Source organism: Eptatretus burgeri, chromosome 18 (assembly GCF_056783735.1).
Source record: "Eptatretus burgeri isolate ZD-2024b chromosome 18, Ebu_testis_v1, whole genome shotgun sequence".
Classification (NCBI taxonomy): domain Eukaryota; kingdom Metazoa; phylum Chordata; class Myxini; order Myxiniformes; family Myxinidae; genus Eptatretus; species Eptatretus burgeri.
This window is the reverse complement of record NC_140978.1, coordinates 2,057,426-2,076,108: the sequence shown is the minus strand read 5'-3', so window position 1 is coordinate 2,076,108 and position 18,683 is coordinate 2,057,426. Positions and strand designations below refer to the sequence as shown.

General features: G+C 42.3%; 1 protein-coding gene across 1 annotated transcript in view; it reads right to left on the bottom strand.

Moving 5' to 3' along the window:
• Positions 1–14,551: 14,551 nt before the first annotated feature.
• Positions 14,552–18,683, bottom strand: part of LOC147008466 (uncharacterized) — a 4,694-nt gene continuing 562 nt past the window's right edge. Inside the window, exon 2 of the mRNA XM_085863832.1 lies at positions 14,552–18,683. This exon is cut by the window's right edge and continues 133 nt beyond it. Coding sequence (XP_085719958.1) covers positions 17,469–18,683 — 1,215 coding nt within the window. The 3' untranslated portion in view covers positions 14,552–17,468.

The window sequence follows — 18,683 nt, the reverse complement described above, 5'->3', positions numbered from 1 at the left end:
ATTTTCTTGTAAGCTGATGCACTTTCACTTATGGACTTAAATAAGCATGAAGAGAAGGCCAGTCCTTAAGGTATTGAAAACAACTCTTCCAGATCAAGACTCTTTTCATTACATGTTAAAAGCAGACAGAACACATTGCCAGGCACACAATGTACACAGGATTTCCCCTATTGGCAATTGCAGTGCCACTCACCTATTAAGTCGCTACTCTGATTGACTTTTGCCCACAATTCCTACACTCGTTCAATCAATCCTTTTCATGGAATTTGGCAGCTCAATAATATACTTTTCTGCCGCAGCTTGTGAATGAACAATGAATTTACTTGCTTTCGTGAATACAGAACACTGACTATCAGGGCCTGGTCAACGTATTCATAATTGAATAAATTTAAGAATGTCATGTTCTCTTTTAATCCTCTGTCCAATGCCCGACACCCAGGAGTTTGAACTAAACCAAAAAATAAATTACTTTTTGTAAAACACAATAACTGACAATCTATCCGGTGGTTGCTTAATTCGACTCGATTTAAATTGCGAATTTGGTTTGTTGGTCACATCATTGCTGATGTGCTATGCCACTTATGCAGTAGATTATAACCGTAATTAATTTGACAATGCTAAGCCTGGTGTTGGCTTAACAGTTAAGGTGGCTGGCTTATAGATGTTAGGGTCTTCAGTTCGAGCTCCTGTTTGTTTTTCCCGTTGAAATAACACCAGGTGGGTTTACACCAAAAGAACAAATAACAAATAACACCAAAAGAACGAGATTCTCTCCCATTCCTTTAAGATGTCAGCCCATTTCCATCCTGTCATCCTTCATACTGAAGTACTTTGCTTGTGATGTGTTTTTTTTTCTATCCCTGGATAATGTTTTTCTGTGCCACTACCAAATAATTATTACCAGCTTATTGTCACTGTGTGAGCCTTCCATCATTTGTTTAGCTTTACCATCCATCTACTGAATCACATTCAATTACAGGTTCAGTCAGCTCGTTGTATCAATATTGAGGATTGGTTCTGCCACTGAACAATGTCCTCATAATTTTGGATAGTAATTTATAATTTTCCTTGGGTATTAGCACACAATGGCCGACTCTTAACTTGAGGTATCCTTATGTCTTTAACGATCACTCATGATTGTCGGTAGATGGGGCAGTCAACTTTACCACATCGAAAGTTTTTATTTGAATATATAATGAGAAAAGCACAGGGTGGAAAGAAGGATATCATCCTAAAGGAGACAAACTATTCTTTCTCATAAAAATGAGAAAGCATCCCTCTCATAAAAAAGCAAACATTTTCTTTCATTTTGCTGTCATTTGTTTTTAATTGTAAATAGTAAAACCAGCATTTGATGGACTATGATGCAAAGCAGGCAAGCTTTCAAACCCTATGATTCATAGTCAGGGTCATTTGGGTTTGTTTTCCTTTTAAACCCTGTGACTCGAAGTAGTCCTTTACATTTTTTTGCATGTGTATCATGTTTTTTTCTGTTTCACTGGAGAGTTGAAGCAATCAAACAAATTGAATGACTGAGCAGAAGAGTACTGTCACGAAGCAGCTTCTGCATACGGAAAATGTTCACACCTCATTTAGAGTAAAATAAGTCGAGGAACAATCAAAATAAACCGCCTCCATGCCAAATAAATAAATAACGAATCCTTCAGTGCGCGACATTGCTGCGGCACCTTCGGCGCCCTGCGATGCTACTGTGCAGCACATGGAGACGGAATTGGGAGGGAGCAGTGTACAATAATTGGTTGATTAATTGCATAATAAAAATAAATAAATAATAATCGTAAAATAATTAATTTCAATTGGCTAATGGCATCCAAAAACCACCACTGTTTCATCCGACTGTGTAACTTTTTGAAAATTAAGTAATTCATCGAAAAATGAATAATTAATCGATTAATCAGTAAATCAAAAATACCCTCTATATCCAAATCACTTCTTCACTGTCGTGTCCAAATATCCATTTTTTGAGTTCAAAAGGTGCCTGAGATATTGCCCAGATGAGAAACAACATATATAAGTCATTAATAAATCGAAAAGAATTAAGTAATTAATCAATTAATTGATGAACCAAAAATAAAAAAATACTGTTTTTTGTCAAAGCACATCTTCACTTTTGTCCCCAAATTTCAGCTTCCTCGCTCAAAGGTTGGCTGAGCTATCCCATGGCCAAACAGAAAGAAAATAATTAATCAATTAATTAACTCATGAATAAATAAAAAAATAACCTTTATAGCCAAATCACTTGTTCACTGTGGTGTCCAAATATCAGCTTCCTCGCCAAAATTTGCCGGAGATATTGCCCAGATGAGAAAGAAAATAAATAAGTAATTAATAAATCCAAAATAATTCATTGATTAATCAAAAGATTTAAATGCTGTTTTTGCCAGAACACATCTTCATTATTGTCCCCAAATTTCAGCTTCCTCGCTCAAAGGATGGCTGAAATATCGCCCAAAGAAACAAACAAACAAGAAGACAACGTCATGCAGAGCATGACACTTACAAAATTCTTAAACAAATTTGACCACAAAAGTAATTGGTGGTTGAATTCAATGACCAAATATGCAACTCCTCCTCAAATTTCAAGTGAATCGGATGAAAATTGACAATTTTAGAATTTGGTCTATGTTGACCTTTTGGTCGATGTAGACCTACTAAGTAATTGGTGGTTCAATTCAGTGACCTGAAATAGATATCCTCTTCAAATTTCAAGTCAATCGGATAAAAATTGAGGATTTTGGACATACCACCTTAATTGTTGAACTTTGGACTATGTTGACCTTTTGGTCTCTGTTGATCACAAAAATAATTGGCTGGTTCAATTCAGTGACCAAATATGCAACTCTTCTTCAAATTTCAAGTCATTCGGATGAAATTTGACAATTTTATTAAGTCGGCCTATGTTGTCCTTTCAGCCTATGTTGACCTCAAAAATAATTGGTGGTTGAATTACCTGATGTGCAAATCCTCTTAAAATTTCAAATCGATGAGATGAAAATTGAGGATTTCAGAAATACCTTGTTGGTTTTTCACCTTGGGACGATCTTGACCATTTTTTTGGTCCATGTTGACCTCAAAAATAATTGGCTGGTTAAATTCAGTGACCTGAAAAAAATCCTCTTCAAATTTCAATTTAATCGGACGAAAAATAGGGATTTTAGAAATCACACCTAAGTTGTTGACCTTTGGCCTATGTTGACCTTTTGGTCTATGTTAACCTTAAAAATAATTGGTTGGTTGAATTCAGTGACCTAAAATATAAATCCTTTTCAAATTTCAAGTCAATCGGATGAAAATTGAGGAATTTAGAAATCTCAACTGAGTTGTTGACCTTTACCTATGTTGACCTAAAAAAAATTGGCAAATTGAATTCAGTGACCTGAAATATAAATCCTCTTCAAATTTCAAGTCAATCGGTTGAAATTTGTGGATTTTAGAAATCTCACTGAAGTTGTTGACCTTTGGCCTATGTTGACATTTTGACCTTTTGACCTCAAAAACAATGAGCTTGTTTCCTATGACAAACTCTTCCACGTGGTGAAGCTTCGTGAAGATCGGTTGAAAATTGTGACCTGTTGTCGACAAACAAACAGACAGACAGACAGACAGACAGACAGACAGAATAACAAAATCGACTAAACAATACACTCGAAAAATCTTCGATTGTGCAAGTCACAAACGGAGTAAAAACTGAGTACTCACTTCATTCAGCGCCTGACATTGACGTCATGCATCACCTGGATATGGAATTGGGAAGGAGAAGTCTACAATACACAACTCTTATGCCATCCATGGCAAACTACACACAGGTTGTCAGCTGAGAGAGGCTTGTTTGCAGATATCCTTGAGTTCCAAATATTGTGAAAACTTTAAGATTTGAGACTCGGGAATCAATGTGATAATTACCTCCACCACCGAAGGTGAAGGAGGTGATGTTTTCACCCCTTTCTGTCTGTTTGTTTGTTTGTTTGTCTGTCTGTGTGCAGGATAGCTCAAAAAGTTGTGGACGGATTCAGACTAAACTTGGTGGACACATTGGGTGTGTGACCACGATAAATTGATTCGGTTTTGTTGAACATCTGAATCCAGATCCGGATACGAGGATTATTTAATTTCCAAGTGATTCTTCACTATTGAGAGATAGGGCCAAAAACGATATATAGCATGACATTTCAAAAATGTATTGTGCCCGATATGTTCTCGTGGATCAGGCATTATGGGGCGGAGGTATACGCTCTACTGAGTGCCCTTCTAGTTCACAATGCTTTCATTTGGTGGAGGAACTTCTTGGGGTAAAATAATGTCACTGTAGTTAACAATACATGTCAACACAACCTGGACATTCCAACCAATATGCATGTCACATGCTGCCCAGCTATTCATTTTCGCAAATTTGGTTTCATCGAAATGGTGAGCAATGTGTAAAAGGAAAAAACAAACTTGTTATCCTGCTGAACACATGCACAACAATGCTCTAGTGTGGCCACAAGTGGCAAGAAGAAACTGCATATCATGCGCATTACAGTCAGCCAACGGAAAAGTTTACCATCAATGAAAATTTTCGAACCTACTACAACAAACGATCGGTAGGAACATCACCAGCTATGTTGATCAATACCAGGGGCATAGGTGGGTTGAATAATAACGAGTTCTCTTCCAAGGAATTTCAATGCATGAGGATTTCAATGCATTAGGCCTGTCAAAGCCAGCAAAATATTTGCTAACCAATAGTTGGTTGTCAGTGCTCCATCCTTTTTAAAAAGCTGAGCATCCAGCAGAGAAGCAGCATGTATCATTCTTTAAAAGTCATTGATTCGACCCAGCCATTGCACTATTCAAACTGCTGATGTCCCAGACTCAGAGTGGAGGCTCCAACCATTACGCCATTGAGTCTGGAATGCACATCTTCTTCTTTGTAAGTCGCACCACTTCAGGGAATTGAACAACAGGCGTTTATTTTTGGCAGACCTATGAGATGAAATGTTGACACCACACATGACATTCAGGGAGAGCATTAAAGCTTCATAACACGGTGTGATCAGCAAGGGAATTGAATGGCATTGTTCAGTAAGATAACTGAACACTGAAAAGAAAGAGATGCTTGATTTACAAACAGGAAGGATAAGTATGTGACAGTCTGTATCAAGTGTGTAAGTAATGCTTCCAAGGAATGAAATGTTATAGTGTGCAACAAATGTAACACAATATAAGCTGCCGATAAGTTAACTGGGCTATTCAACATGATGCAAGTTCTGAGCAAAAAAAGATTCAAAGTTCAGGTTCCTATTAGAATCCTATTCAACTCCCTGCCAGTATTGATGTACTTGTGTTGTGTTGTTAAGGAAGTGATGTCTCTCTGCAGGGCTTTGCCTGTGTGCCATGCTCTGGCCCTTTTGACAGTGAAGGCTGTGTTGTTATATGTCGTCTGTCTGAGTGATCAAAGAGTGCTTTTTACTTGCAGAAACAATGCCCTGGGTTTTGATTTGGCACTATGATTGCAAGGGGATTATCTATTTAAATTTGTGTGGTGCCAGTGGTGGGATAGCCAGTTTAAATAGATAATTGCGTTCTGCCACCTTCTGTATTTATATAGCGAACGAGCAAGACTGTATCATATCAATTGCCTTGCAAAATGTTGTGCACTAATTGTATATTTCGTGGGAGGGGGGGGGGGTTGCAGCATTCCTGGATGACGACACTGTCCATATGTGGGATGAAAGGTTGTGAGCATTACAACATTTATGGAAACTGGAATTATACAAATTAAAGCCTCAAATTTTATTCATATTGGTCACTTTCCTGGATGTAAATGTCCCTAAAGAGCCATCTTGCTCCCAGCAAAACTGCACATCCAAAATGCCAATCTATCCTCTTCCTAATTTCTTTTTTTGGGGGTGAATTTCATGCTTGAAAAGATCTGTTGCAGATACTGAAGATGGTCATCGTCTGTAGTTCTGATGCACAATGGTGAATGCTTCATCGACATATATGTTGTACTATTGTGGCAGCCAATCGTCCACCGATCCCAACAACCATGCATTCTAATTCCTTCAAAAATAGAATATGGTACCACGACAGACTCAGAAGCGCCCACAGCTGCATCAAAAATTTGTCGATAGTGTGTTCCGTTATGCACAAAGTCTGTGCTATTCAGACATATCTCAAACAGACTGAAGATCTCATTTGGTGTTGACTGGCTGTTTGGACAAGCCCTTTTTCAACCATAAAACTCTTAGCCAATTTACTCGTGATTTTAAAAGCCAAATCAACTGGGACATTTGTGATCAGTGAAAACATGTCAAACTAGAAGGGCAATTGGTAGAGCACATACCTCCGCCATGCAATGCCTGATCCAGCAGAACATATCGGGCCCAATATATTTTTTGAAATATCGTGCTATATATTGTTTTTGGCCCCGTCTCTCAATAGTGAGGCCTAATCACATTTGCCACGGCGGCCGTGGGGTCTCCAAAATCTACGGCCACTCGCAATTGTACGGCGGCCGCAGTATTTCCACGGTCAGACAATGTAGCAGTCACATATGTTTTTATTTTTCAGGGAGCCGCACGGCATATTTAGAAATTGTGGAGACCGACAACGTGGGGTTGCCGTACGGTCTTTGATTTGTTGTCGCACGTTGACCTTAAGGGGGCCCTGCGGCGGCCATAGAATTTTCAAGACAGACGCAAGGTAGCCTCAAGGTGCCCGCAAGGTGACCGCAGGGGGGCCCTAAGGCGAATGTGTGGCCAGACGGATGGTAACGAGTGGGTTAATGTTTTTTTTTTTAACCAGTTTTTTTTTTTTGGCTTGTCGAATTGCTACGGCGAACGTAGAAATGAAAAAAGTTAGAACTCCGTGTTATAATTCCACGGCGACCCCTACGGCCTGTAAAAGATAGCCAAACAGTGTAGGGCCACCCTGAGGCCACCGCAGAAACTCTGCGGCCGCCGCACGTTTCTGTCAATTCAGAGGGCGTACGGCCGCCGTATCCTCGCCGTAGAGCAAATGGGACTTAGGCCTGAAGAATCGCTTTAAAAATTAAACAATTCTCGTATCTGGATGTGGCTTCAGATCTTCACCAAAATCGAATCAATTCGTCCTTGTCATACACACAACCTGTCCACCAAGTTTCGTCCACATCAGTCCGCAACTTTTTGAGATATCGTACTATATATAGTTTTTGGCCCTATCTCTCAATGGTGAAGAATCACTTCATAATTCGATAATTCTCGTGTCTGGATTCGGATCTTCACCGAAATTGAATCGATTCATCCTTCTCACACACCCAACATGTCCACCAAGTGTTGTCCGAATCCGTCCATAACTTTGTGAGATGACGTTTTTGCCCCTATCGCTCAATGGTGAAGAATCATTTATATAATTTGTGTTCGGATCCCGATTTAGATCTTCACCAAAATTAAGTGTTGCTGTCCTTTGCCAGTCACCTACATACACAAAAACATTTTACAACAATTGCTTGAAAACTGTGGTCAAAAATCGTGTGACAAACAAACAGACAAACAAATGCTACAGAACAAAATACTTTGCGAAAAAAACATTTTTCAAGTAAGAAACAGACAGACAGGGGTGAAAACATAATCTCTTTCCACCTTCAGTGGCGAAGGTAACAACACCAATATTTCATCGAAGATTTTGGGTTTTTATTTTTTTACCATTCTTCAAACAGCAGTATTTCATCAGTCAGTTCGGTATTGCACACCAAACTGTTGACGATCTGTGCGACATAGTCAGACAGTCTGTGTAATGAAGCATCTATAAAAGACAAAATTGGTCTCAATGGCACATTTCGTTTATGAATCTTCGGCAAACCATATAATCCGCACCACGTTCGTGAAACAATTTTGGCTTCTGGGCAATTGAACATGCATTAAAGTGAATGAATGTCTTTTTTTAATGTCTCAGGCAGCTGGTTGTGGTTGTTTTGTTATAGATGTCAGCATAATAAATAGCTAACAAGAAGGTCGACAACGTCCACAGCAAGAAGCAGTGGAAAAGATGAAGTAGAGGATATTAAAATGATTCTTCAACCTAACCTTTGAACTCCATTGTAAATCCACGTGAGACCGAGCTGTGCCACAATCTCAGTTCGGTGTTCGGCCTTGAGCGAAGGGGCCGAGAGACACGACCTTTGAGGTAATCACTCACCGTGAAGTGCACAAGTAAGAAAATGGGAATCCATCATGGAAATCCCATTAGTCCTGATAATGATTTTTCTCTCCTTTTTGCTGTCATGGTAAATGGACAAAACAAATTGATGTGTCGCACTTCCACTTTGCCACCATCTGCGATGATTTAAAAACCAGATTCAATGATAACATTACCAATTATATGCCACTTCATATTTTTTATTGCAACAGCAGGTGTGGGAAAATAGTATTAAAGCTTTTATACAACATTTAACCATATACAGATGTATTGTATATTGCTTTTGACACGTATATTGCATGTTTATTTTGTGACGTAATTATGCAACCATTTCATTTAAGTTCAAGGTTTTATTTCCCACTAAGTTAAGACTTCTCACTTCAATCTGTTGCATCGTAAAGCAGCAGTTGCTTCCTGCTCGATATGATTAATAGCTAACACAATGTACTAAAAGGGTCCCACCTATGTAAATATTTATCAGTTTCATTGAGAAACAAATTTTTGACCAGTTTTAAGGTCCCTCCCTAGAATTCTTTGGTTGTTGCGTAGATTACTGCTTCGGTGCTACATCCTATAGCGGAGAAGATATTGAACATTTACTGACTTTGTCAATTCCTTCCACCCTTTCCTCGATTTCACATGGGAGATCTTGAGTGCAGCTCCGTCATCTTCCTTAACATTAATATTTCGGTCGAAGAGAACAGATGCGCCACCACTGTTCATTAAAAATCTACAGATTCACCCAGCTACCTTCTATACACATCCCCACACCCCACCCACATCAAAAATTCAATTCCATACTCCCAATTCCTCAGGCTATGTCGTCTTTTTCTTGTCAATACAGAACGCATCACCCAATATTGTCTTGTTCTACATGCGAAGACCTTTGAAAAAAGTTTGGGTGTCAAGGCCAGATCCAGTCAGGTTGCTCTACAGCCCCTCTCCAAGACGATGCTCCACTTCAAGAGAAGATCAAATGAGATGCGCAAGCTTTTCAAGAAGCGAGCCTTCCCACCTCCATCGTGGCCGGCACACTGGAACGGGCCCACAATGCCAAGACGCAATCTTCTGAGGACAGAAAAAAAAACCGAAGAAAGAATCCCGTTCAACAGTCTCCCATCCCATCAAACTTCAAGTCAAGAACATCATCCAGAGGAATTTCAACCTTTCACACAATTATCCTCAATTTTTCCACAACTACTTCACATCTCCCTCAAGATGGACAGAAACTTGAGAAATTCCCTGGTTATAAGAGAATTCCCTTCTAACCACAACAAGAACACCTTATCATCACTGTAATTTAACAATTAGCAATCACATCACCATCTTTGTATCGGTGCAAAATCAGCAACATCACAGTTGCCCTCCAAGGATGTGATTTTATATAAATCCATCGATCCATCCATTGGGACCATACTCTGTGCAGAGCGTTGATGCAACCGAAGCAGTCTCCTTGGCTATTGGGCACAATCCTGGATGGGTCGCCACTCCGACACAGTATACCAGCAAGCTGGCACTCATTTTGCCGACCTTGGAAGGATGACAGGCAGAGTCAACCCCACCTGCTATTAATTCAACAGCCGAGCGGGATTTGAACTCGGAATCCGAGGATCGCAAACCCACCACCCGAACCATTAAGCCAACACCAGGCATTTATATAAATCAGCAGCAGGGAATCATCATTAACATACTTCATATCACTGAGCTGCCTCAGCGACGTGACTAAATTACTCATGCCCTTATTTTCCTTCATTATTTGAGCTTCGGTCATAAAAGACAGATCATCTCTGAAGGAATGAAGCTCACCACTAGAACATATATATGTATATATATATATATATATATATATATATATATATATATATATATATATATATATATATATATATATATATATATATATATATATATATATCTTTCTCACTACTCTATACATCTCTTCTCTCACCATTGACTCACAACCTGACTGATATTAAAGATCGGTACCTTCCGGGCGATGTATAAAGCTGAAATTTCACGTGCCAATGGACATCGAAGCCGATACACCAAGAAAATCACAGAACTGTTGGAAAGCATCCATACATGAAAATATAAATAAATGAAAAAATAAATGCAGGTGAGCGACCCGAGACAATTGGGAAGCACGGTAATTTGGTGTGTCGACGGACAACGAAGCCAATGCACCAGATACATATTTGTATATCCATACACATCTCGGCCTTGGCGGCTTGCTGATGACTTCAACTTAATGCATATGGCCAGTTTCCTCTTGCAACAGTATTTGGCTGACATGAGGTACAAAAGAGTTCAAGAAACAAACTTCCATGTGATATAGCCAGCAACTTAAAAGCTGAGCTATAGCAAGGGTGTTCTGATGCCATTTCCTCTTACCAACAAAATGTGTCAGATTTGAGTGATCATCGACAATTCGTTTCCATGGTTATTGTGCCTTCCACATTCACAGGCTCTTCTGTGCAGATTCATGAGCTATATCAGGATGCTATGGCTTTCGTGAGGTTTTTTTTTTTTTTTAATCCAGACCTAATATTTTCCTTTATGTGAAACCTTCACTTGCCAGAAATTAGATCCCACCTCAGACTGGATCAGCCCCTGAGAGTCAGGATGTTGTGAGTGGAGTTTTTTACCTTGAGCCAAAGAGCTTCAAATGTACACTACATGGCCAAAGGTATGCGGATACCCCTTGTAATGAGTGGATTCGGCTATTTCAGCCACACCCATTGTTGACAGGTGTATAAAATGAAGCACACATCCGAGCAATCTCCATAGACAAACATTGGCAATGGAATAGTACTGAATAGGACATTGGCAATAGTACTGAAGAGCTGTGACTTTTAACGTGGCACCGTCATGGGATGCCACATTTCCAACAAGTCAGTTTGTCAAATTTTTGCCCTGCTTGAGCTGCCCTGGTCAATTGTAAGTGGTTATTGTGAAGTGGAAACGTCTAGGAGCAACAACAGCCGAGAAGAGCAGAAACTACAAGAACAGAAAGCCGTGAAGTGATAGGCCACACTAGCTCACAGAACGGGACCGCCGAGTGCTGAAGCATGTAGCGTGGAAAAATCGTGTGTCGTCGGTTGCAACACTCATTACCAAGTTCCAAACTGATTCTGGAAGCAACGTCAGCACAAGCACTGTTCATCGAGAGCTTCATGAAATGTGTTTCCAATGCTGAGCAGCCGCACACAAGCCTAAGATCACCATGCGCAATGCCAAGCATTGGCTGGAGTGGTGTAAACCTCACCGCCATTGGACTCTGGAGCAGCGGAAGTGCGTGTTCTGGAGTGATGAATCACGCTTCACCATCTGGCAGTCCGACGGACGAATCTAAGTTTGATGGATGCCAGGAGAATGCGACCTGCCCAAATGCATAGTGCCAACTGCAAAGTTTGGTGGAGGAATAATGTTCTGGGGCTGTTTTTCATGATTCTGACTCGGCCCCTTCATTCCATTGGAGGGATATCTTAATGCTACAGCATACATTTTTGAAATATCATGCTATTTATCGTTTTTGGGCCGATCTCTCAATCGTGAAGAATCACCTTGGAAATTAAATAATTATCGTTTCTGATAATTCTAATCATTTCGTCTTTGTCAAACACCCAACCTGTCCACAAAATTTCATGCAAATCCATCCCCAACTTTTTGAGATATCGTGCACACAAACAGACAAACAAACAGACAGACAGGGGTGAAAGCATAACCTCCTTCCACCTTCGGTGGTGGAGGTAAAAATGGAAAAACCAAAACAAGGAAATAGTTTGACAGGCCTTTTGTCAGTCTTAAAGAAGAAAAATCAGAAGCTAAGATGGAAATAAGAGTGTAACTCATGTAGCCAAGAGGTAAATACGAGGCATCTCGCAGAGGTGGATGTTTTCAGGAACGTTATATTTTGATGGTACTGTAAGATGTAGACACGTTATTTCAGTTCCAAACACTTAATATCAGATTGAGTTTATTATCAGCATGTATGATTATCCTGCCTTTTTGGTCACTGTTGTGTGCAATATCACCTTTCAGATTGCCCGCATACTGCAGTCGCGGTACAGTAGGATCCCTGGAACGGCTGCTCATGCCAGCTATCTAATGTTGCCATTGCCATTTAGGAATGACGATGTGCTCATTAATTTTTGTCGAAGGTAACTCATGTTTGTTTTAGTAATCAGAGACTTTTGTTTTAATGTTAAAAGTAAGAAAAAATGTTATCCTTCCATGCATATCCAGTCCCATTAGACGAGCACGAGTGTAAGTGGTCGCCATTTTCTGTTGGCTTGCTTGACAGTTGTGAAAGCTTGTGTCATTAGCATGAGCAAAACTGATTCAGCAATTATGAGCATGTCTGACCACGAGTCCACAGAATGTGGTTTTGAGACTTTTTATTGCAGACTGATATTTGAAGTGTGAAGTGAGTAGTATTTAGTTCTGGAAGGTTTGTTTGCCCATGATTTTGTGAACCAATCCAACACAAGCATGTACACAAAGACTGGGTTATACAGGAAGGCATTTACGACTTTTACATAAATTAAGTGAGGGAGAATAATTAGCAATACACCCACCAATATTATGCCAGTGGAAAACAGTGGTGCACCACTTACTTTTTGATCACCAGCGATTATCTGCAATATAATATAAGCATTTAAAACTACAGAGTTCATCGAACATGATACCCTGTGCAGTGTTTAGGGATATACTGTAAATACTTAAATTTTAATAAAAATAATGATTTTAACATGTTGACTGCTGGCTACGAGTATATTCGTACGAGTGCTGGGTGTACTAGATTCTGCCACTACAAGTATTCTTGTTCAAAAGATTACGCTATTGTATTTTCAACACAATATTCTGCCATGCCAGATAACGTAACACACAATCTGCTTGTAGTTCGGTGAACATAAATCGATGTAATAATCATGATCATCATTATCAGTCTCCTTGAGAAGTTTTTACACTTCATCTGTGGATTCACACGTGCCATTTTGACAGGTCATCAATTATATATATATATATATATATATATATATATATATATATATATATATATATATATATATATATATATATATATATATATATATATATATATGTGTGTGTGTGTTTGGTATATCAAATAAAACTGCAGATGTGTTGGCAAAGCATATTGGTAAGTAAGTGCTCCTGTGCTTAGTAAGCCCCTTGATGATCATGATTTTGATTTAGCTGATAGATTTTGTGATGAGTAAAGCAATTTTTTTTCTTTTTTTTTTGTATACCTTGTCGAGGCTCGTATGAGAGCGAACACACAACGCACAGCAAGGGGACATGAGACAAGAGAGGTGGGAGTGGGAGGGACAGAACAGTGGGGAACAGACACATTAGGAGATCTGTGGAAGGGAGAGGGATGGGACGGGGAACATGGGGAAAAGAAGATGGACATTACAGGGACATCAGGAAGGAAAGCAGGGGAATTGAAGGAAGTGGGTTTGGGTGGATTATAGGGGGTAGAAAAGATCGAGGATTTGGATGAGGGATGGTAAGAGGTGGTGGTGAACAGCTGTTTTGAAAGCCTGGAGGGAAGAATGGGAAAGAATAAAGTGAGGGAGTTTATTCCAAAGGCGGGAAAAAAGAGGAATGAAAGAGTGAAGGTGAGCAGTGATTCGTGATTTTGGTAGTTTTACCAGAAGGGGGTTGTTGGTGGACCTTGAGCGCCCTGTGGAAATGTGGTGGGGACAAATCGCAGAGAGAGCAGGGGGGCAAGGCTGGAGAGGAGACGGTAGAAGACAGAAAGACCACCGACCAACCTGCGGTGATTGAGTGAGAGGCCCAAAGACTCAGCTTCATTGCGGGAGATGCCGATGATCATAAATGCCCTGGTTTCGACAGCGTGAAGCGGAGAAAGGTGGGAGGCAGGAGCACCTGTCCAGAGGAGAGAGCAGCACTCCATCAGGCTGCAGATGAAAGATTTCAATGCTGAGTGTTAGATTCCACAAAATCAAGGAAAAACGTGATGCTGGAGTGCCAGCCAATAAAGGGAGGCCAGTACTCCATTGATTTGTGGAAAAAGGCATGATAGATGGCGAGTAATTATGATTATTACAGGAAAGACTTGGAATGATGGAGGATAACCAGCCTGTGGCTAGGTTTGGAGGAACATGACTGAACACCAATTAGAACATGAAAAAAATGACGTCTGTCATTTTACTTATTAGCCTTGACTGAATTCATCCCGATCTCACATGCACAGAATGGAGTGAGATTATATTTTTTACTCTGTCTGCTTGCCTGGTAGTCAAACACAATTGAAAATCATTCCAAACAGTAAACTTACTGTTTTTAAGAACGTTATTGAAATGAGAGCGAGAGATGAACCTTCAGAGTTTAGGCTTTATTCCATTTGATTAGAGCCGCTTCTGTGGGCACACCGGGGAATACAGGTTCAGCTAGGAGTACATAAGCAGTAACGTATACATGTGCAGTTAACCATTGCAGACAATCCGCGTAAGCACGGAGTTCGATATAATCTCCATTCTCACCAGTCAATGAGCACCTTCAGTTAACGAGCATCAAGTGGACAGCCGATGTCAATAGCAATGCCCCGGGGACAATCACTCGTGCCGCAGAGACCTCCCCTTATACGCGAGACGCACAACATGTGATCCCGCGTCATGTCCCTCAATTCACGTTAATTCACCACATTCTCCCCACCTTTAAAATGTAACTAGGGGCCCATCTTACACACCATGATTGCTTTAGCACTATAGGAGTATACATTTCAAGCAACGCGGACTAATAGATCTACAGAAGCATACATGCCAAGCAGTGATTATTTTGAGTTGTAGAAGCATGGAAATGAGCATCGATATATGATATAATGGGCATATAGGAGCATGAGCAGCGAGAATGCCGATAATCCCCTTTACAGATTGAGTCGTCGAGGGGGCCTTATTCGTCGACCTCTCCGGGAGTAAACGGCAGTTTCACTTGAGGGAGACTCCCGATCCTCTTGGTGAGCCTCGACTTGTGCCGGGGATGACTCCTCGATCGCTCTCGGGTGGAACGCGGCAGCCCCGTCGCCTGTCGGAGTTCCTGGGGGGGAAATGTCAGAAGGAGGAGTGCCAGAAGGTGGTGTACCGGCGGGAGGAGTACCTGAGGGAGCCAGATGGCGAACCGACACAGTGGTCTCCCTGCCATCCGGGAGCCTGACATGAGCATACTCTGGATTAGTGTCAATGAGTTCGACCCCCTCCACCAGCGGTTCATACTTGCTTTGTCGTACCGGGCGTTTCATGAACACTGTACCGGGATGGGTCAGCCAGTTGGGCACCGTTTGACCGTCAACATAACGTCGTTGGTGAGTAAACATACGTTCGTGAGGAGTGGCATTTGTGGACGTGCAGAGCAAAGAGCGTATGGAATTCAGAGCGTCGGGAAGAGTAACCTCCCATCGCTCGGGGCCCAGTCCTCTCGATTTCAGCGCCAGAGTTACGGCTTTCCAAATAACTCCATTATACCGTTCCACCTGCCCGTTTCCCTGTGGGTTGTAACCCGTCGTTCGACTAGTTGCTATGCCGTGCTCTAATAGGAATTGTTTTAGCCCGGCCGACATGAAACACGGCCCTCTGTCTGAATGTATGTACAAAGGTCTCCCAAACATAGCGAAGAGGTCAGAGAGACATTTTACGACAGTGCCCGAGGTCATATCCGAGCACGGAAACGCGAAAGGGAACCTTGAATATTCATCAACAACGGTGAATATGTATCTGTTGTCTGTCTCGGTCGGCAGGGGCCCTTTGAAGTCGATGTTTAGTCTCTCGAAGGGGGAAGTAGCCTTGATCAGTCTGCCAGATGCCGCGCCATAGAATCTGGGTTTTAGTTCAGCACAAACAGGGCATGAAGCATTCATTTGTTTAATATCTTCAACAGAATAGGGAAGATTTTGTCTGCGTACGAAATGTGCCATCCTGGTTACCCCTGGGTGGCACAGAGACACATGGAGGTCTTGCAAAGCCTGACTGATTGTTGCCGAACTGTAGACCCGAGAGAAGGTATCTGCAGCAGGGTTTTCTTTCCCGGGCCGGTAAACAATGTCGTAACTAAAGCAGGCTCGGTCTATCCGCCATCTCATAATGTTTTCATTCTTAATTTTCCCGTTATTTTTCCCATCAAACATGAATGCCACGGATCGTTGGTCCGTAACGAGCGTGAAGTGGTTTCCCAGTAAATAATGTCTCCATTTCCGCAGCGCTTCAACGATGGCATACGCTTCCTTCTCTATCGCTGAGTGTCTCTACTCGCTTCTAGAGAAAGTTCTCGAGAAGAACGCGACCGGCCGCCCAGACTGATTAAGTGTAGCAGCTATGGCGTGATTTGAAGCGTCGGTCTCCACCACGAAGGGCACCGAGCTGTCGATCGATAAAACCACGGACTTACTGATATCATCCTTGAGATTGTGGAAAGCTCTTACGACAGCGGCATCTGGTGGAAAGTTTTTGCAATGCACTAGGGGATGTATTTTCTCGGAGTATTGCGAAATCCATCTTGCATAGTAAGCGAACATCCCGATCACCCGGCGCATTGTTTGCAAGTCCTGAGGTGGTGGAAGCTCACGGAGCGGGCGCAATCGCTCAGGATCAGGCTTAATTGTGCCGTCGGCTATTGTGTAGCCGAGAAGGTCAATTGACCTTGCCGAGAATACGCATTTCTCGTAGTTGAGAGTCAGATTATATTTTCTAGCAATGCTCAAGAATCTGTCCAGATTCCTATCATGTTCCCTCTGATCCCTACCGCACACTGTGACATTATCCACGTAAACAAAAGTGTCTTCGAGGTTTTCATCTGAGATGATGTCGTCCATAACCCGTTGGAAGCAAGCTACTCCATTCGTGACACCGAATGGTATCCTTCTGAACTGGTAGAGGCGCCGCCCTGCCTGGAATGCAGTGTAAGGTTTGTCTTCCTCTCGGATGGGAATTTGATGATAGGCGCTTCGCAAGTCGATGGTACTGAATACCTTATAATTGGCCACGCGTTCGACCATCTCATCTATGCGCGGCAGGGGGTAGGCGTCGAGTTGGGTGAAGCGATTGACCGTTTGGGAATAATCGACAACCATCCGTTTCTTATGGTTCTGACTGCTGGTTACTAACACCTGTGCGCGCCATGGCGAATCGCTCGGTTCTATAATTCCCTCCTCCAGTAATCGCTTGGTTTCCGAAGTGATGAAATTCATGTCAGCAGTGGTATATCGCCGCGATTTGATCGCTATCGGTTTGCAGACCGGCGACAAGTTAGCGAACAGCTGGGGGGACGTCACCTCCGCGGTGGTCAACGCATTTAAAATTAGACGAGGCTTGCTTCCTCCAAAGGGTATTTCGACACGTGTGCTGCTTGAGGACATTATGACCCAGAATTACGTCTGCGCACAAATCACGAAGCACCAGCACCTTTACATCCCGATGCGTGTACCCTTTTACGTCCAATTCAACATTGCAGTACCCTCGTACGCGGGATTGTAGTGAGGTGGCGGCCATGCATACCGTATTGTCAGTCGGGTGGATTACCCATTTCCTGCCCTTCACTAGCGAGCTGTTGACAAAACTTTCAGAGCTACCAGTATCAATCAGTGCCTCAGCCATATGCCCGTTAATTCGTACGTTGATGATAGCCTTGGATAGATTCCCCGGGGAGGCTGCAGTCAATTTATTTTGCGAGTAGAGAGCCGCAGAAGTGGGTTTATTTCTCCTTAGAGTAGATTTACATACCCTGGCATAATGCCCTTTCTTGTCGCAATTCATGCATGTGGCATCTCTGGCGGGACATTTTTGACGAGGGTGCCTTTTGTACCCACAAAAGAAGCATTTACCAACCGGAGCAGTTGCTGAGGAGTTTGACGAGGTCTGGGTATCCGGCTCCTCGGGTGTTTCTCCATCCCCTATGTCTGGCTGTGTCTGTGCCAGTGGGGTTCCTTGGGTTCCCATCGTAGCAGCGTTCATGAGCAGCATCGGTGTCCCAAATGACTCGGATTGCTGCTGAGCCGTATCCATCGCTCGAGCCTGATCGACTACCTTGTCAAGAGTGGGTTGCGCTTTCTCTAGTAAGCGTTGCCGTATGTGGGCTGATCTGAGTCCTTGGATGAATGCCTCCCGGGTCGCTTCCTTTCGGTGTTCCTCGGCGCTTACCGCCCGGAAGCTGCCGTCTTTTCCCAGCTGATTCAGAGCTTGCAGGAACTGATCGATTGTCTCCCCGGCTGCTTGCTTGCGTGTGTTGAGAAGATGTCGTATGTATACCTCGTTCTTGGGCTTCACGTAGAGTGCTTGCAGCACCTCGATCGCTGCTTCGTAAGTGTCGCACCCCGAGAAGAGCCTGTACACGCTGGGCGAGACATGATTCGCGAGAGCGGCAAATTTGTCAGCTCCCTCCGCGATGATGGTCAGATAGTGTGAGAAGGAACAGAACCAATGTGACCATTTCATTTCTGCGTCAGTCGCGTTCGGTTCTGCGTC